This window comes from Microcaecilia unicolor, chromosome 2 (assembly GCF_901765095.1).
Source record: "Microcaecilia unicolor chromosome 2, aMicUni1.1, whole genome shotgun sequence".
In the NCBI taxonomy this organism is placed as follows: Eukaryota; Metazoa; Chordata; class Amphibia; order Gymnophiona; family Siphonopidae; genus Microcaecilia; species Microcaecilia unicolor.
This window is the reverse complement of record NC_044032.1, coordinates 253,017,869-253,034,321: the sequence shown is the minus strand read 5'-3', so window position 1 is coordinate 253,034,321 and position 16,453 is coordinate 253,017,869. Positions and strand designations below refer to the sequence as shown.

General features: G+C 43.8%; 1 protein-coding gene across 2 annotated transcripts in view; it reads left to right on the top strand.

The window, feature by feature from the left end:
• The window catches only part of LOC115463435 (GATA-binding factor 1-B-like), a 51,361-nt gene extending 37,621 nt beyond the window's left edge, over nt 1–13,740 (top strand). For both annotated transcript variants that reach the window (XM_030193928.1, XM_030193929.1), the window contains exons 2-6: nt 2,038–2,287; nt 4,469–4,849; nt 10,634–10,779; nt 12,099–12,224; nt 12,584–13,740. In XM_030193928.1, coding sequence (XP_030049788.1) covers nt 2,119–2,287; nt 4,469–4,849; nt 10,634–10,779; nt 12,099–12,224; nt 12,584–12,877 — 1,116 coding nt within the window. In that variant the 5' untranslated portion in view covers nt 2,038–2,118 and the 3' untranslated portion in view covers nt 12,878–13,740. The remainder of the gene's footprint in view (nt 1–2,037; nt 2,288–4,468; nt 4,850–10,633; nt 10,780–12,098; nt 12,225–12,583) is intronic.
• Nucleotides 13,741–16,453: the final 2,713 nt, after the last annotated feature.

The window sequence follows — 16,453 nt, the reverse complement described above, 5'->3', positions numbered from 1 at the left end:
AGTGGGATTATTTCAGAAAAGTTTTCTAAGTCATGAAAAATGTGAGCAAGAGTGGTCTGCGTTGATGATATATTTGAAGGAGAAGTGATCGTAATCATCTCATACAGGACAAAGCAATGGATGGAGTGGGGAAGGGGAGTTGGAGCGAAGGAATGTACAATTAAACAAATGACAGAAACACAAGGTTATGCGTATGAAGATTATGTTTATTGTAATGGAATATGACAATTGGGCATCATACGTCCTTAATTAGGGCTCCTTTTTACAAAATTATGGTAGTGATAACCGCTCGCCAAATGTGACAAAGTCCATAGGAATTGAATGGGCTTGGTCGCATTTGCCACACTGCTAATCACTAGCCTGGCTTTGTGAATCAGCCCTTAGTTATTGCTTATCCTTGATAAATGCAAATAAAAAAAGTCCATCTTAGTACATTTAGTCCTAAATTTGTACCTGAGGTAATGGAAGTTGACGAGTCAGCAGAATTTAAACTCTGGCATGCACACAGATTAATCCATATCTCAACTTTGTTGTGTCTGCATCTGTATATTTATACAGTATGGGCCGGATTCAGTAAATGCACCCAAATAAGGTGGATCAGGTGAAAATTCCGCCATAGGCGGACAAACACCGAAATCCCATGAAGAGAATAACAGTGCAAAGACAGTGGGAAGTGGGCCAATGACTCAAGAGTCCAGGACCACAGTCTGTTGTCTAAAATAATTTATTATTAAAGACACAGATCTGTGTTTCAGCCACAGGCCTGCCTCAGGAGTCTTATCAGCTTGGGTAAATGAATGAATCTTCAAAAGATAGCATTCCTTGAGTACTGTATTACAGAATTGGTCTTTAGAAAGACCTTTGGTGAGCATCAGCATAAAAGTTAAAACCATGTATTCTGGTAAAGCGACAAAATGCTAAGGCTATGGTTACAGACGTCATATGTCACTGTACGATTTGGACGTCATTCCGTTTTTTAAATAGTAGCGTCTCTCACATAGCCGATTTCTATTGACTATAGAGTCCACGCTTCGCTTGGATAGCACTATGAGATTGTCTCAATTTGTGAGAACCTTTGGAAGAATAACTGTATATGCCAATCTGTAGACCCCTGAAGAAGGCCTTTTTTGGCCGAAACACGGACCGTGTAGGGTCATAATAAATTACTTTGGCTTTTCTACACCCGTGATTTTAGTTTGGTCTTTCTGGATTTCTTCCGCTTGTTTTTGTTGTTTTCCAAATATGGTGGTCCAGGATGAGTGCTCTTTATAGGATAGCTTTGGTTGCTGAATTCTGCACCCAACTTTGGGCATGAGGACTTATACCAACTGAAACCAGGTATAAATCCTGGCATGCAAGTTGGACGTGCATCTGTGGTATTCTATAATACTGTGCACAATTTTCTATAATGACCCACCTATGCCCTCCCCCCCCATGAGAACGCCCTCTTTGCAGTTGTGCATGAATACACTTAGGTTCTATATAATAACTGGGCACGTAAGTATATTTCTGCACTCATCTGCTGCTTTAGCCCCATTTTGGCACCATACATCTGTTAGAACGCGCTTCCATGCTGAAAGTTGAGTGCAGAATTAGAACCTAAATTTAGGTGACATTGACAGAATTCCCCGGTATATCTGTATGTGTATCTTAGCCTATGTATATGTGTGTTTAAATCTGTACCTCTGTGTTTGTGTGTTGATCAGAATGTTTTTGTGTACAGTTTGTGTGTATATATCAAGGGTGTTACATAGAAACATAGGGCTCAATATTTAAACCCCACAGTTAACTTTTGTTTTAAGCAACAGCCATGATATGAAAATATAAATATAAATAAATATTATTTATTCTGATTTAGCTCACACCTTTCAGTTGTAGCTCAACTGTGTGTATGTACTGTATGTATATATGTGTTGGGGGGTAGGGGGTATATGTGTATGTACACACACAAGTAAACAGATAAACACCCTTAAACTGTTCTTTCAGTTATAATGTTAAATTAATCCTTGGCTGGTTCTCTCTCTGAACTTTCTGCAGATTGCTTCCTGTTCACCTTGGGAAGAGAAGCCACCCAGGCCCACCATCTTCCTACGACTTTGTGCTGAAACCTAGACAGCCATGGACTACACAGCCTTAGGTGGACAGGAGCATATTCCCCACTTTTCAGACCCAGCCCTCCTCCAACCCACCGATGAATCAGATCTATTCTTTCACAGCCAGGAGACTGATGGCACCCCTATATCTACCTACTATAGCAGAGCAGCAGGAACCTACCGGCACTCCCCAGGTACGTATTCCCCATTCAGCCCTTCTGTCCCCCCACAAGGGTCTTAGGTTGGAGTTAATACTCCAAGTTATTGGGGACAGGCAGGTTTTAACCTTATTGCGTCTATGGGATTTGTATTTTCCAATTCCTCCATAAAAAGCAAGAATTGAACATCAGTTGAAGAAATAGGAGGCAATACCAGAACTGGTTTAGCCTTTTCCTAATGTGCTTAATTTAGATGACTCAGGAGGTAGGTTGTTGTTGTTGATGTTCAGGTGAGGGTATATGTGCAGGTGGTTGGGTGGGGATGGAGGAAGCATGAGAGGGAGATCTTAGCATTGTCAGTGTTGCTGATCATGCTACTTAGTCTTAACTTTCTAAGATTTCTAAGATTCTAAGGTTGGGAGGCAGGGATAGTGCTGGACAGACTTATACGGTCTGTGCCAGAGCCGGTGGTGGGAGGCAGGAATAGTGCTGGGCAGACTTATACGGTCTGTGCCAGAGCCAGTGGTGGGAGGCGGGACTGGTGGTTGGGAGGCGGGGATAGTGCTGGGCAGACTTTTACGGTCTGTGCCCTGAAGAGGACAGGTACAAATCAAGGTAGGGTATACACAGAAAGTAGCACATATGAGTTTATCTTGTTGGGCAGACTGGATGGACCGTGCAGGTCTTTTTCTGCCGTCATCTACTATGTTACTATCCTGCTTATAATCGAAATAGAAAAACGCCTATATTGTGACCCAAATCGGGAGATAGACGTTTATCTCAAAAAAACGAATAAAGCGGTATAATCAAAAGCCGAATTTGGACGTTTTCAACTGCACTTCGTCGCAGATGCGGACAAAGTTGATGGGGGCGTGTCGAAGGCGTGGTGAAGCCGGAACTGGGGCGTGGTTATCGGCCGATCAGAGATGGGTGCCTTTCGCTGATAATGGAAAAAAAATATGCGTTTGTAGCGAGAATTTAGGGCACTTTTCCTGGACCCTGTTTTTCCACGAATAAGGCCCCAATAAGTGCCCTAAATGACCAAATGACCACTGGAGGGAATCGGGGATGACCTCCCCTGACTCCCCCAGTGGTCACAAACCCCCTCCCACCACAAAATATGCCGTTTCACAACTTTTTATTTTCACCCTCAAATGTCATACCCACCTCCCTAGCAGCAGTATGCAGGTCACTGGAGCAGTTATTAGGGGGTGCAGTGGACTTCAGGCAGGTGGACCCAGGCCCATCCCCCCCCCACCTGTTACATTTGTGCTGGTAAATGGGAGCCCTCCTAACCGCCCCCCCCCAAACCCACTGTACCCACATGTAGGTGCCCCCCTTCACCCCTTAGGGCTATAGTAATGGTGTAGACTTGTGGGCAGTGGGTTTTGAGGGGGATTTGGGGGGCTCAACACACAAGGGAAGGGTGCTATGCACCTGGGAGCTCTTTTACCTTTTTTTTTGTTTTTGTAGAAGTGTCCCCTAGGGTGCCCGGTTGGTGTCCTGGCATGTGAGGGGGACCAGTGCACTACGAATCCTGGCCCCTCCCACGAATAAATGTCTTGGAGTTATTCGTTTTTGAGCTGGGCGCTTTCATTTTCCGTTATCGCTGAAAAACAAAAACGCCCACCTCACAAACTGTCGAATAAAACATGGACGTCTATTTTTTGCGAAAATACAGTTCAGTCCGCCCCTTCACGTACCCGTTCTCGGAGATAAACGCCCATGGAGATAGACGTTTCCGTTCGATTATGCCCCTTTATGTATTTCAAATTACCGAATGCATTTGGCACCCTTAAAATTCTAGAAGAAAGCCAGAATTCATGTATTGCAGGAATGGTGTACAGGTTACAGTAAGCTTACTGAACAGATTCAGATCATGCTAAGCCAGTCCTGGTTTTGCCCTACTGTAAAAGACTTCAGATTCCAGTTTCTCAAGAAAAGCAGGTATTCTAAGCTCATGGATGCAATGGAAGACAAAACCAAGGCTGACTCAGCTTGACCCTGATGACCTATTGTCATCTGGTTACCTCAGATTATAGTCCTGACCAGTGTGTAAGGTCAAGAACAGAAATGTGGGTTTTCAACTCAGTTTGTGAAAAAGTACTGTAGCAAACATTAATATTGCAATAACCAAATACAAACCATTGAAAGTGGCAGAAATTTCTGTAGTAGGCTGTCATTCACTCATGTTTGTCACCTTCTGTCTCACCCTAGTTCGTCAGGGTTTTCCACTGTTCAACCACCTTCAGTGGATGGAGAATGGGCACAGCCTGAGCCAGGCATACAGCGGATGGTCCATGGGCACCTACAACAAGGCACCTCAGTCCCACAGCAGCCTGCCTTTCTATCCTTCCACTTCTGCTTCTCACCTTCTTGGACCAGTCCCTGTCTCACCTAAGGACTCACCACCAACCTCTGGTCAGGAGGAAAAGGAGAGCCCCAAATTTCTGGAGACCTTGAAAACAGAGAGAATGAGCCCTCTGACCTCTGATCTATTGACCCTGGGGACAGTGACTCCCAGTGGCCTCAGCCAACCTTACCCTCCTTATGTGGCAGGATGTCAAGATTTTAGCAGTGGTGCATTCCAGAGCTCAGGTAATGAGAGTCCTCATTTTCCACATCAAGAGCTTCTCATGTCACCCCCAATAAGTATGAGGGTGAGTCCCTCTCTTGCCTCACAAGGGTGCAGTAGCTGCTCTCTGGTTGATTGATAAAGTAGTAAGGGGGGGATCCATCAACTATTACAGGGTGGTAGATACCTGGAATACCCTCCCGCGGGAGGTGGTGGAGATGAAAACAGTAACAGAATTCAAAAATGCATGGGATAAACACCAAGTAATCCTGTATGGAAGGCATGGAACCAAACAAGCTTAGCGGTGATTAGATGGGAACACCAGTAATTGAGAAGCAAAGTCAGTGTTAGGCAGACTTCTATGGTCTGTGCCTTAATCATGGTTGGACATATTCAGCTTCAGTAGTTAGAGAACAAGGCCAGTGCCAGGCAGACTTCTACGGTCTGTGCCTCGATCATAGCTGGAGAGATTTGGATGAACTTGAGTGGGCTTCGATGACAGCTTCAGTAGTTCCAGAATAAGGCTAATGCCAGGCAGACTTCTACGGTCTGTGCCCTGAAATTGGCAAGGACAAATCAACTATGCATATGTAGAATCACATCTTACCTTATACTATGAGTTTATCTTGTTGGGCAGACTGGAGGGACCGTACAGGTCTTTCTCTGCCATCATCTACTATGTTATTATGTTATATTAGAGCTATTTTTCATAACACAGGGTAGCCTCAGTTCAAGACTGGATATTTGATGTGGGAGCTTCTCTAATGATCACCATATTTTGTGCTCTGGATATTTGAAGTTGATCTCATGCTAATCACTGTTTTTGTCCATTCTCCCACAATAGACTTTGCCACTGCACTCTGGAGAAAATCTAAAGAAAAGTTGATCAGCTGTAACACTGCATTTTGGATAGGGACTTATGAAGGACAATTTTATAACAGGGTGCATAAGTTTAGCAAGCAAGAAGGAAGCTAGTTTGATCCCATTTTATAAAGATATATATATATATATATATATATATATATATATATATATATGATTTATTTGCCACCTTTTTGAATGAATTCACTCAAGGCGGTGTACAGTAAGAATAAATCAAACATAAGCAATAGACAATTACAGTAGTAAAAATATTAAAATAACAATACAAAGTATGGCATTGTATACTACTTACAATGTCAGCAGAACATTTTAATAGGGTATAAACAAAGATGGAACATATAGATAGGTAAGAGAGTAAGAGGAGTTAGAAAATAAGGTGACTAATTTAAAGAAAGTTGCACATGAGGCCAGAGAGATGATTAAATGTTATCTCAGCTAGGGTAGGAGTGGATAAACATGTCCTGCTGCAGTGTGTGCAGCTTGTGTTACTCCTTGTGTGTGTGTGTGTGTGTGAGGCCTGGTTGAAGAGCCAAGCTTTCACCTGCTTCAAATTATCAAAGTGGTGTACATTCAGGTACAAAAGGTATTTTTCTGTCCCTGGAGGACTCATAATCTGGATTCAGACCCGGTTATGGAACAGAAACGGTCCTCGTATCCCTACTAGATGATTTTCACAGAAACCGAGACAGGGGATTCGCCTTGGTGTTAGTACTGCTAGATTTCTCAGCAGCTTTTGACACTGTGGATCATGATATCATGCAGCACAACTGACAGAAACAGGTATCAGTTGAACAGTACTTGCTTGGTTCAGATCCTTTCTATCAGACAGCCAACAATCTATAATGTTAGGCAGCAACTCATCGCCACCATGGGCACTGATCTGTGGGGTACCACAAGAATCGATACTGTCACCTATTCTGTTCAATATCTACCTCAAGCCACTAGCTGAGCTGATACGGTCAATGGACACTCAGTTCTACATCTACACAGATGATGTGCAGCTACTCATACCCACTGAACCTGACTTACCTACTGCCTTGAATAAACTGATTACCTAACATCAATTCAAGAATGGGCTAAACACAACAAACTTTGTCTGAACCCAAGTAAAACTGAGCATCTCTGGGTCCCTAACACAAATGGATACATATCTGACATCAAAATCTCTTTTGGAAAGTACGAACTTCCTCTCAAATCACATCAGGAACCTTGGAATACAGTTAGATTCAACACTTACTCTGATTCTCCACATCCAAGCAACCTTCAAGAGCTGCTTCTACTATTTGCAACAGCTATGCTGCCTCTCTTCTTACATCAAGAAGGTAAATCTTATCCCAGTTGTGCATGCCATGATAACATCAAGATTGGATTATTGTAATGCACTCTACAATGGTCTGCACCAGCTCCAATTGATTCAGAATGCTGCATCAAGACTAATAGAAGGTTGCAAGCGATGTGACCACATCACACCATTTTTGCAAAAACTTCACTGGCTACCATTACTGTAGAGGGCTAAATTTAAAACTCTATGTCTGATCTTCAAGGCCCTTAAAGAAAATGGCCCTGAGTACCTGAAGAACAGAATGATCCTCTATACATCTCCATGGACACTAAGGTCCTCTCAAGGACTATTACTAACCAAACCTCTCCAAAAGACATTACACAATGTGATACCCACAAGCGAGCCTTCTCCAGAGTAGCCCCATACTCTGGAATGCACTCCCTGAAAGGCTTTGCTTAACACAAGACTGTCTGTACTTCTGGAAACAGGTGAAAGCTTGGCTCTTCAACCAGGCCTTTAATGGAAGAAGTAACTAACTTGTTAGCCTTACTCACACACACAAGGAGTGACTCGGGCTGCACATACTGCAGCAGGCAGGGGCGTAGCTATGTGGGGCCACAGGGGCATGGGCTCACACAGATTAAGCCCTGGCCCCCTCTACTTTTGACACCCCATGCTGACCCTCCCCCGCCACTTTGGACCCGCCCTCCTGCCGCCACCGCCACTGACCCTCCAGGTACCTTTGCTGGCGGGGGTCCCCAACCCCCACCAGCCGAAATCTTCTTCAGCACCAGTCGACTCCGGCGCCTTTGCTGATGATCTGTTTCTAACTCCTGATGTCCTGCATGCACGTCCTGCACGGGGCTACATACAGGACGTGCACACAGGACGTCAGGAGTTAGAAACAGATCATCAGCGAAGGTGCCAGAGTCGAACGGCGCTGAAGAAGACTTCGGCTGGCAGGGGTTGGGGACCCCCGCCAGCAAAGGTACCTGGCAGAGGCATCGACAGGGGAGGGTTGGTGGTGGCTGGGGGGGGGGGGGGGGTCGGCGGCGGGAGGGGGGTCCAAAGTGGCAGGGGGGGTCGGTGGCTGGGAGAGGCGGGCTAAACTGTGCCCCCCACCTCGGGCCGAGGTCTGGCTACGCCCCTGGCAGCAGGACATGTTTATTCACTCCTACCCTAGCTGAGATAATATTTAACCATCTCTCTGACCTCATGTGCACCTTCTTTAAATTAGTCACTTTATTCTCTAACTTGTCTTACTCTCGTATCTAGCTATGTGTTAACCATCTCTCTGACCTCATGTGCAACTTTCCTTAAATTAGTCACCTTATTTACTAAGTCCTCTTCCTCTCTTACCTCTCTATATGTTCCATATTTGCTTATGACCTACAGTGTCAATTAAAATGTTCTATTACAAATTATGTTGACATTGTAAGTAGCATACTATGCCATACTTTGTATTGTTATCTGAATATTTTTACTGCTGTAATTGTCTATAGCTCATGTTTGATTTATTCTTACTGTACACCGCCTTGAGTGAATTCCTTCAAAAAGGTGGTAAATAAAGAAATAATTAAATAATCTAAGTTTATATCTGAAGTAGTGGAGGGTTAAATGACTTGCCCAAGATCACAAGGAACTACAGTGGGAATTTGAACTGGATTCCCCTGGTTTTCAGCCTGCTGCTCTATTAGATGAATCTTCCACTTGTTCTCTGAGAGGTCACTTATATTTAAGTGGAGCAACAAGGTGAAGCCAAAATTGTAGAGGAAGCAATGTATTCACAATCTCATTCAAAGACTCGACACAGCCTGTGTTTCAGCAGATGCCTGCGTCAGGGGTCAGAATGATGGTAAACATGTGAAATCCTCTTATAGAGGTATACAGTCACAAATAGCAATGTGTCAACATACCCTTTCCGGCATACTCTGCCTCACAACTCTCTCGTGTCCATTCACAGGGGAGGGGCATGGGTAGGGCTGCTATTTACGCAGACAAATTGCAAGGTTACACACGTAAATGTCGTATTTGTGTGCTGACAAAGGACAAATCACCACCGGAGATGTAAATCCAACAATCTTTATTACTATACAAAAAAGGAGGACCCGACAGTCATTGTAAGAAGCTAGTCCGCTTGCTTTGATTGCAACAGTATTTGTGTACGGTCTACAGCTTTAAACTTTAGCAGGACTGCGATCCTGTGCTCCGTTCTAGAGTTTACTGTTTGACCCCTGATGTAGATGTTTACATGCATCGAAACACGGCCCGTGTTGGGTCCTCCTTTTTTGTATAGTAATAAAGACTGTTGGATTTACATCTCCGGTGGTGATTCGTCCTTTGTCAGCCTCTACTTTTGACTACTGTGTTTCCTCATCGTAGAGGTATTTCTCCTGTTGTGCACTTTGGTATTTATGTGCTAACATTTACGCGAACCATAGATCTATTGTAAATGTGTGTGCCTACTTTTAGGCACGTTGATGCAAGTTTTATGCCAGTTTTCTCTACGGACAGTTATGCATGTAAGTGTTCTTATAGAAAAGGCTCACTAATCTCAGCAATGTGGCACTTAAATGTCGTTGCCTTCTTATAGAATCGCCTCCTTACTGGCTCACTCATTTCTAACCTTCCCAGTGCGTTTTTTTCTAGCAAAAAAGGTGCCGGTACTCAAATGCTAGGCCACCCTTCAGGGGTGGGGTGATCACTGAGGGACCCACCCCACAGTAGCCAGGACCCTGCAACCAATCACAGAATCTATGGCAAGGCAAAAGTGGTGTGTAGAGCCTGAGCTCTTTCATTAAAACTTGGGGTCCATGGGTCAATTTTATCAGACAATGAAAAAGGTGCCAGTACTCAGTACCCCCAAATACCCCCCTCAAAAAAAACCCTGAACCTTCCTCACACCAAAAGCATTCCTGCCTACCTCCCAGTCACTGCTGGCAGAGATGGCCTTAGGTTTAGTGCAAATCCAGCAGCAATAGTGCCTACGCTGAAAGCATGGATAATACGCATGTTTGAGAGCAGGTATAAATATCTGCACATACAGTATACAGGTATGCACATCCATTAGCTTATTTTATAATCCATGCATGTACTTTGCTACTCTGGCTATGCTGTGCCCAATCTACACCTCTGGCAATGTGTACAGTAAAAAGTACACCTATTTGTACCAACATGTTAATTTACACCTGACCTAATTTGATAAAAGTCACATTACATAGGTATTTTTTTTCTTACATTTGTACCCTGCACTTTACCAATCATAGCAGGCTCAATGCAGCTTATATATTATATACAGGTACTTATTTGTACCTGGGGCAATGGAGGGTTAAGTGACTTGCCCAGAGTCACAAGGAGCTGCCTGTGCCTGTAGTGGGCATTGAACCCAGTTCCCCAGGACCAAAGTCCAGCACTCTAACCACTAGGCCACTCCTCCACATGCCAAAATAATTTTATAAAATAACCCACATGGAGTATTCTGCTGTTTTGTGCATTGCTGAACTCTAGAGGGTCCATGAATTCTGGATGACTTATGAACTGTACTTCTTCTAATACACTCTAGATTGTCATGATTACTTTTCACTTTGAACTCAAAACGAATCTGCTTGCCATAACAGCTTGCTGAATAACTCTCTCTTCTCAGAGGCCCGGGAATGTGTTAACTGTGGTGCCACAGCCACACCCTTGTGGAGGAGAGATGGGACTGGTCATTATCTGTGCAATGCCTGTGGACTGTACCACAAGATGAATGGACAAAACAGGCCCCTCATCCGGCCAAAGAAACGCTTGGTAGGTCATGTGATTCCACGAAGCATTCTGTCCTAGGTGAAGGTGGGGCATTGGGGGGGGGGGAGGGAAGAGGAAGAAGTGAGGGAGAGGGGTCAGTCAAAAACCAATGGAAGGACATCATCAACCATAGCACTCCAAATGCAGAGTATTACCATAAGAATACAACATAACCATGAGGCGTATTTTCAAAGCACTTAGGGGGTCTGTTTACAAAGCAATATTAGCAGCTGTCAACATAAGAGTAGCCATACTGGGTCAGACCAATGGTCCATCTAGCCCAGTATTCTCTTTTCCAAACAGTGGCCAAGCCAGGTCACAAGTACCTGGCAGAAACCCAATCTTTAGCATCATATCTCTGTTAGTTGAATGTTCTAATGCATGCTTATTACTACTACCATTTCTATATCACTACTAGATGTACACAGTGCTGTATACATTAAAGACAGGTACTTTCTCTGTCCCTAGGGAGCTCACAATCTGCTTTGGGGTTTTTTTCATTTGTACCTGGGGCAATGGAAGGCTAATTGACTTACCCAAGGTCACAAGGAGCTGCAGTGGGAATTGAACCCAAGTTATTAGGATCAAAGCCTGCTGCACTAACCACTAGGCTACTCTTCCAGGTGTATCATTGGTATTATCCTAACATTGTATTATATCTCTAGTATTTGAATTCCATTGCTGGTAATTGTGTATATTTTTGATACTGTTTCATGGTAGTTCTATTATCAGGTTTCAATTTACTGTTTTCAAGTTTACCTCATTTATTATATTTAGTTGTTTCTTGGTTATTTTACTATTGTTAGGCTGTTAACAAAATTGTAAGTTTTATGTTAAACTGTACCTGCTGTACACCACCTTGGGGGAATCTCCTCATAAAGGTGGTTAATAAATCCCAATCAATCAATCAAATGGCAAAGTGAATGGGCCATGTTGGCACTAGCACATGGACAGCTGCTAGCGCTGCTTAGTAAAAGAGCATTAGACTTTCAAAGTTACATAGTAATCTATGGAATTTGGAACCTTGTAAGTCCAAGAGCTTTGAAAATGAGCCCCAATGTGCCAAGTCCAAAGTGTTAATCACAAGAATACTAGAACTAAAAATATAAATGTCCTTCATGTTATCTTGCCAGTGCTTCCTGTCACTTGAGGCTCGCCTACATTATGGCTTCTTTTCCAGTGTGTAACTTTGTTTCAGGGAGAGTTGTTGGACAGGTAGGGGAAGGCTTACTTTGATGGGGCTTTAACTTCTTTTAGCTGCTGTATAACTCTGTAGAGAGGTTAATGCATGACTGATTGCACCTTTTTTCCCCTGACTGCAGATCGTGAGTAAAAGAGCTGGGACACAGTGCACCAACTGCCACACCACAACCACCACGCTGTGGAGACGCAATACCAGCGGGGAGCCTGTTTGCAATGCTTGCGGCCTCTATTACAAATTGCACAATGTAAGTGTGTGTGTGTGGTCATCTCTATGTATAGATATTTGCATGTTGAATGTGTGTGTGTGTGCGAGTGTGTGTGTGTATGTTTGTGTGCACACATGTGTTTCTGTTATTGATCTGGATAGAAGAGGAAAGAAGAGAGATGTTCTGTAAGTCCTAAAAAATTATGTCTAGAGTTGACGAGATTGTAAGACAGGTAAGAATGTTTATGAAAGTCCTGATAATGGTTGTATAGAGATATAGAGATGAACAGGATGGTGGTTTGCAAACAAAGTTCAGTGGTTGTGTTTCTACTTTTTTATTTTTATATTGGCCTACCTAATAATCCTATTGCTTCTTCTGCCTTCATTTCCTGGTTGCAGATCAATCGCCCCTTAGCCATGAAGAAGGATGGGATCCAAACTCGCAACCGCAAGGTCTCCAGTAAGTCCAAGAAAAAGAAGATGCCCGACGGCGCTTATGATATGTCTAAATCATTATCAGATGACCCTTCATGTTACCCCATGGTGCTCTCAGGTCATGTGACTTCCATGAGCCACATTGTACCTTTCACTCATTCATCTCACCTTCTGGCAGCACCAACTGCCCTCCATCCTCAATCTGGCCTAACCTATGGGCATTATGGTCCCTCTGGGATTGTGTCTGCTTTAGGCTAAGGAAACCATATGCTCTAGTGGCATAACTGATTAGCCACAAAGCTTGAGTCATCTCTGGTGTGCAATGAGATGTTGTCTTTGTTGAATCTTCTGTTGGTTGGCTCTCTTCATGACAAAGACCCTTTACCTCCAACACAGCTCCCAGTGGAACTCACTAAACCTCTGACATGTATTAAGGCCAAAATCAAGGATACAACCCTTCAGTTTGGCGTGTCAGTTAGAAACACAAATGATAATAACAGACAAACCTTTCCATGATGGAGGATCCATTTCTTTCACTTTAAGACTACTCCAGCTCAAACATCACCATCTACTGATGACAATATGTATTAAGAAATTGTGGGGCACCAAGACCTGTGTGACAGGCTTTCTATATGACCTGAAATCAGGGACATCTCAAAGTGAATGACTGCTGAGAAGTCACTGAATGTTTCCTGAGACAGACCCCTATTACAAGCCATCAACATAACCTTTCCCTCCCTGCAGCTTATGATTTTGGACATCAAGAACTATCCAACAATATACAATGTTCATTATCTGCTCATCTTAGAACATATGGGAATGATGTCACACAAAAATGGGAGGATCTTAGCTTCTTTTTATGCTTTCCTTTGAAATATTGCTTCAGGAAGGAATATACTGATGCAGGACTTGGAGACAGTCATGTGTTTTAGAATCTTGCTTCTGTTTGGTTAGCAAGGTTCTCCTTGAGGGTCGTGCTTGCTTGTCCTTCCACAGGACTCCACACTTTAACAGCTGCCACACTTCATTATTATAGCCAAGAGAGAACTCACAACATTATATCGTTTGGCATTTTTATTTTATAATAAATTGATTATAAAGAAACACAATGAGGAACCCTACCATCTTTTCCTTTTTTATTTTCCATGGCTCTTGCAATGTGGTAAACTGTTCAGTACCATCTTGACACCCCTGCCCCCCCCCCCCCCCCCCCCCCCCCCCCCCCCACCTCTCTGGGAGTTTCAGTTAATTTTATGCCTTTAAAAACTGCTCAAAATGAGCAGAATTTTAAAGATGGCGGAAAGGAGGGCCCAGACCTGTATTTTTTTCATAAGTACGCTCACGTTAAACAATGAGGCCCCAACACTCAAACCTAATCAGGCTTGCAATGTTTCTTTTAGACTAGTTTTAGCCAGTTTAGTCTGCACGTTATTGTGCGCCTAATGCACAAAAGCTTTTGGCGCTGCATTTACCATTCACGGAAGCAGTGACCATAGATTCTATGCAAACAAGCTCATTAGTATTAAAATGTGATGTAAACGATGCCATTAGCAATTCCCTCTAATGCTCAGAGAAACGGCATACTGCCGACAGCTCTAAGCAGGCGTTAGGGTGAGTGTGCAGAGTTACAGAGAAGTCCCTGGGAGCAAAGGGAGGGATGAGGGAAACTGATCTTTACTTAATCTCAGGATCCTCTGCTGATCTCTAGTTCCTGATGCGTGAGGTTGCAGGTACAGGAAAGCTGTAGCTCTATGAGCAGCTCTGCAGCGTTATGGGTTATTTAAACTGTTTTTACTTGTATATTTTTACATTTTTGCTGTCTGGTTTACTTTGTGCCCAGGGTTCTGCTCCAGAGACCACAGCCGTTCCCTCTTAACTGAGCATTTGCACAAGAGTCGTGTGCCTACTGCACAGCTAATGTGGGCATGCATCAGGCACGTTCCTATCCCTTTAACTCCAATGCTCAATGCTAACAGAGTGCCAATATCCAATACTTAACCAGCTAGGATAACCGCATAAAGAGGACCACATTGAACACGGACCTCTTTTTAAGTGGTTCATTGTAGCCAGTTAAGGGGCTGAATATCGCATTTAACCAGCTATCTTTTATCTGCCATGTGTGCCCAGATATTCGATGCTGATGCCTGAACATGGCCTGGCATTGAAAATCTGGGAACTAAATATCAAGCCCAGAATTTCACTCAACTCCTTAATTTAGAAGCATAAAAAGTGCATGGGAGTGGGGTAGATTTAGGGCAGGGGAAAAAGTTAGGAGCTTAGCACTGATTTTCAGCATTAGGCTCATAAATCTATGCAAATGAATAGCAGGGCTACATTTATAAGCAGAACTTTCATCTGAAAACTTATCACCTGAAATTCAGCTTGCAGTGGTCAGTGGTTTTAATGCTGTTGACCGCCATCGGCTGACTCTACCCAGATATTCAGTGCCAGGGCTATATCCGGGCACTGGCATTGAATATCTGAGTTAGCTGCTGACCTGGAAGATATGTGGGTGCCTTTTGTGCAGTCCTATCTGCCCACTTGGCTATGCTGGCACTGGTGCTAACCAGTGGTGTAGCCATGGGGGGGCCTGGTCCCTCCATATTGGATTTAGGCCCCAAAGGTCTGCTGGTTTGGCTGACAGGGGTCCCCATGCCCCACCAGCAGAAGCCTCCCTCCGGCATTGTTCACCATCATGCTGCCCACTCTGCTTCCCCACCCCCATGCACATGCTCAGGTTTAGTGAAGTTAAGCACGCGCGAGGCTTCATGCATGCTCAATTTCATTAAAACCGAGCATGCACGACACTGGGGGTGGGGGGGAGCAAGGTAGGCAGTGTGTGGCAGCAGTGTTGGAGAAAGGTTTCTGCTGGCAGGGCTTGGGAACCCCCAGCAGCCCAGGTATGTGGGGTTGTGGTGGGGGGAGGAGAGCAGTGGGGAGGTGGGGCAAAATGTGCCCCCCCCCCACTTTGGGCTCAGCCCCCCCTCCCTCCAAAAAATGGAGGTCTGGCTATGTGCCTGGTGACTAACTATGGTCAATGCTTGCATAACTTCTGGCTCCTCTCCGACTCCACCCACAGACCGCCCAGACACTAACCGCACTGTGCCACGGCAGTCAGAGGGGATGTTCAGCAGCATTGTGTTTCTCAGTATTTGAAGATGGTCTGCTGAGCAGGGTTTAAGCGAACAGGAGCCATTAAATATTGATCCCTTATGCTTCTGACTGCAAAAAAGGGTATACAGAATTTAGCTTAACTTAGAGACATAAATGTAGGAGCTCAGCTTTTTTTGGATATTGAACACTAGATTGTAGCACACAGAGGAAATGGAAACACTTGGGACATGCTAAGGTCTCCAGCTGATCATCCATCAATCAAGTCAAAGTCTTGATGTGGCCTTAGTAATCACAGTTTTCAAGGTGACCCCATTTTCATGCGCCACCACACATCTAATACACATAATTATATTTTCTTGTTTTCAATATGACCAATGATGTATGAAAGGATTTCTGTTTGTTTTCTCATGCTGTAGAATTAGTAATAGTTGCATCGAAATACTATCTTTTCAATGAGGCAAAGGCCAGAAAAATTCAATTATTTTGCATTTCAGCTCCATAGTCTCTTTTAAGATAGATATTGACATGAAGAAATAAGGCATAAGACCATAAAGTATTTAAAAACCCAAATCTATGCTTAAGAAAATAAAATAATGTGCACAGTCCCTGAAAGAAGAGAGTCATAGCCAGTAAACCATAGTGACACCCAACTGTTGGACATAGGACCCACAATTAAAGAGTTCTGGATGTAGCGCTGGTGTATGACTGCTGGCTGAGGAG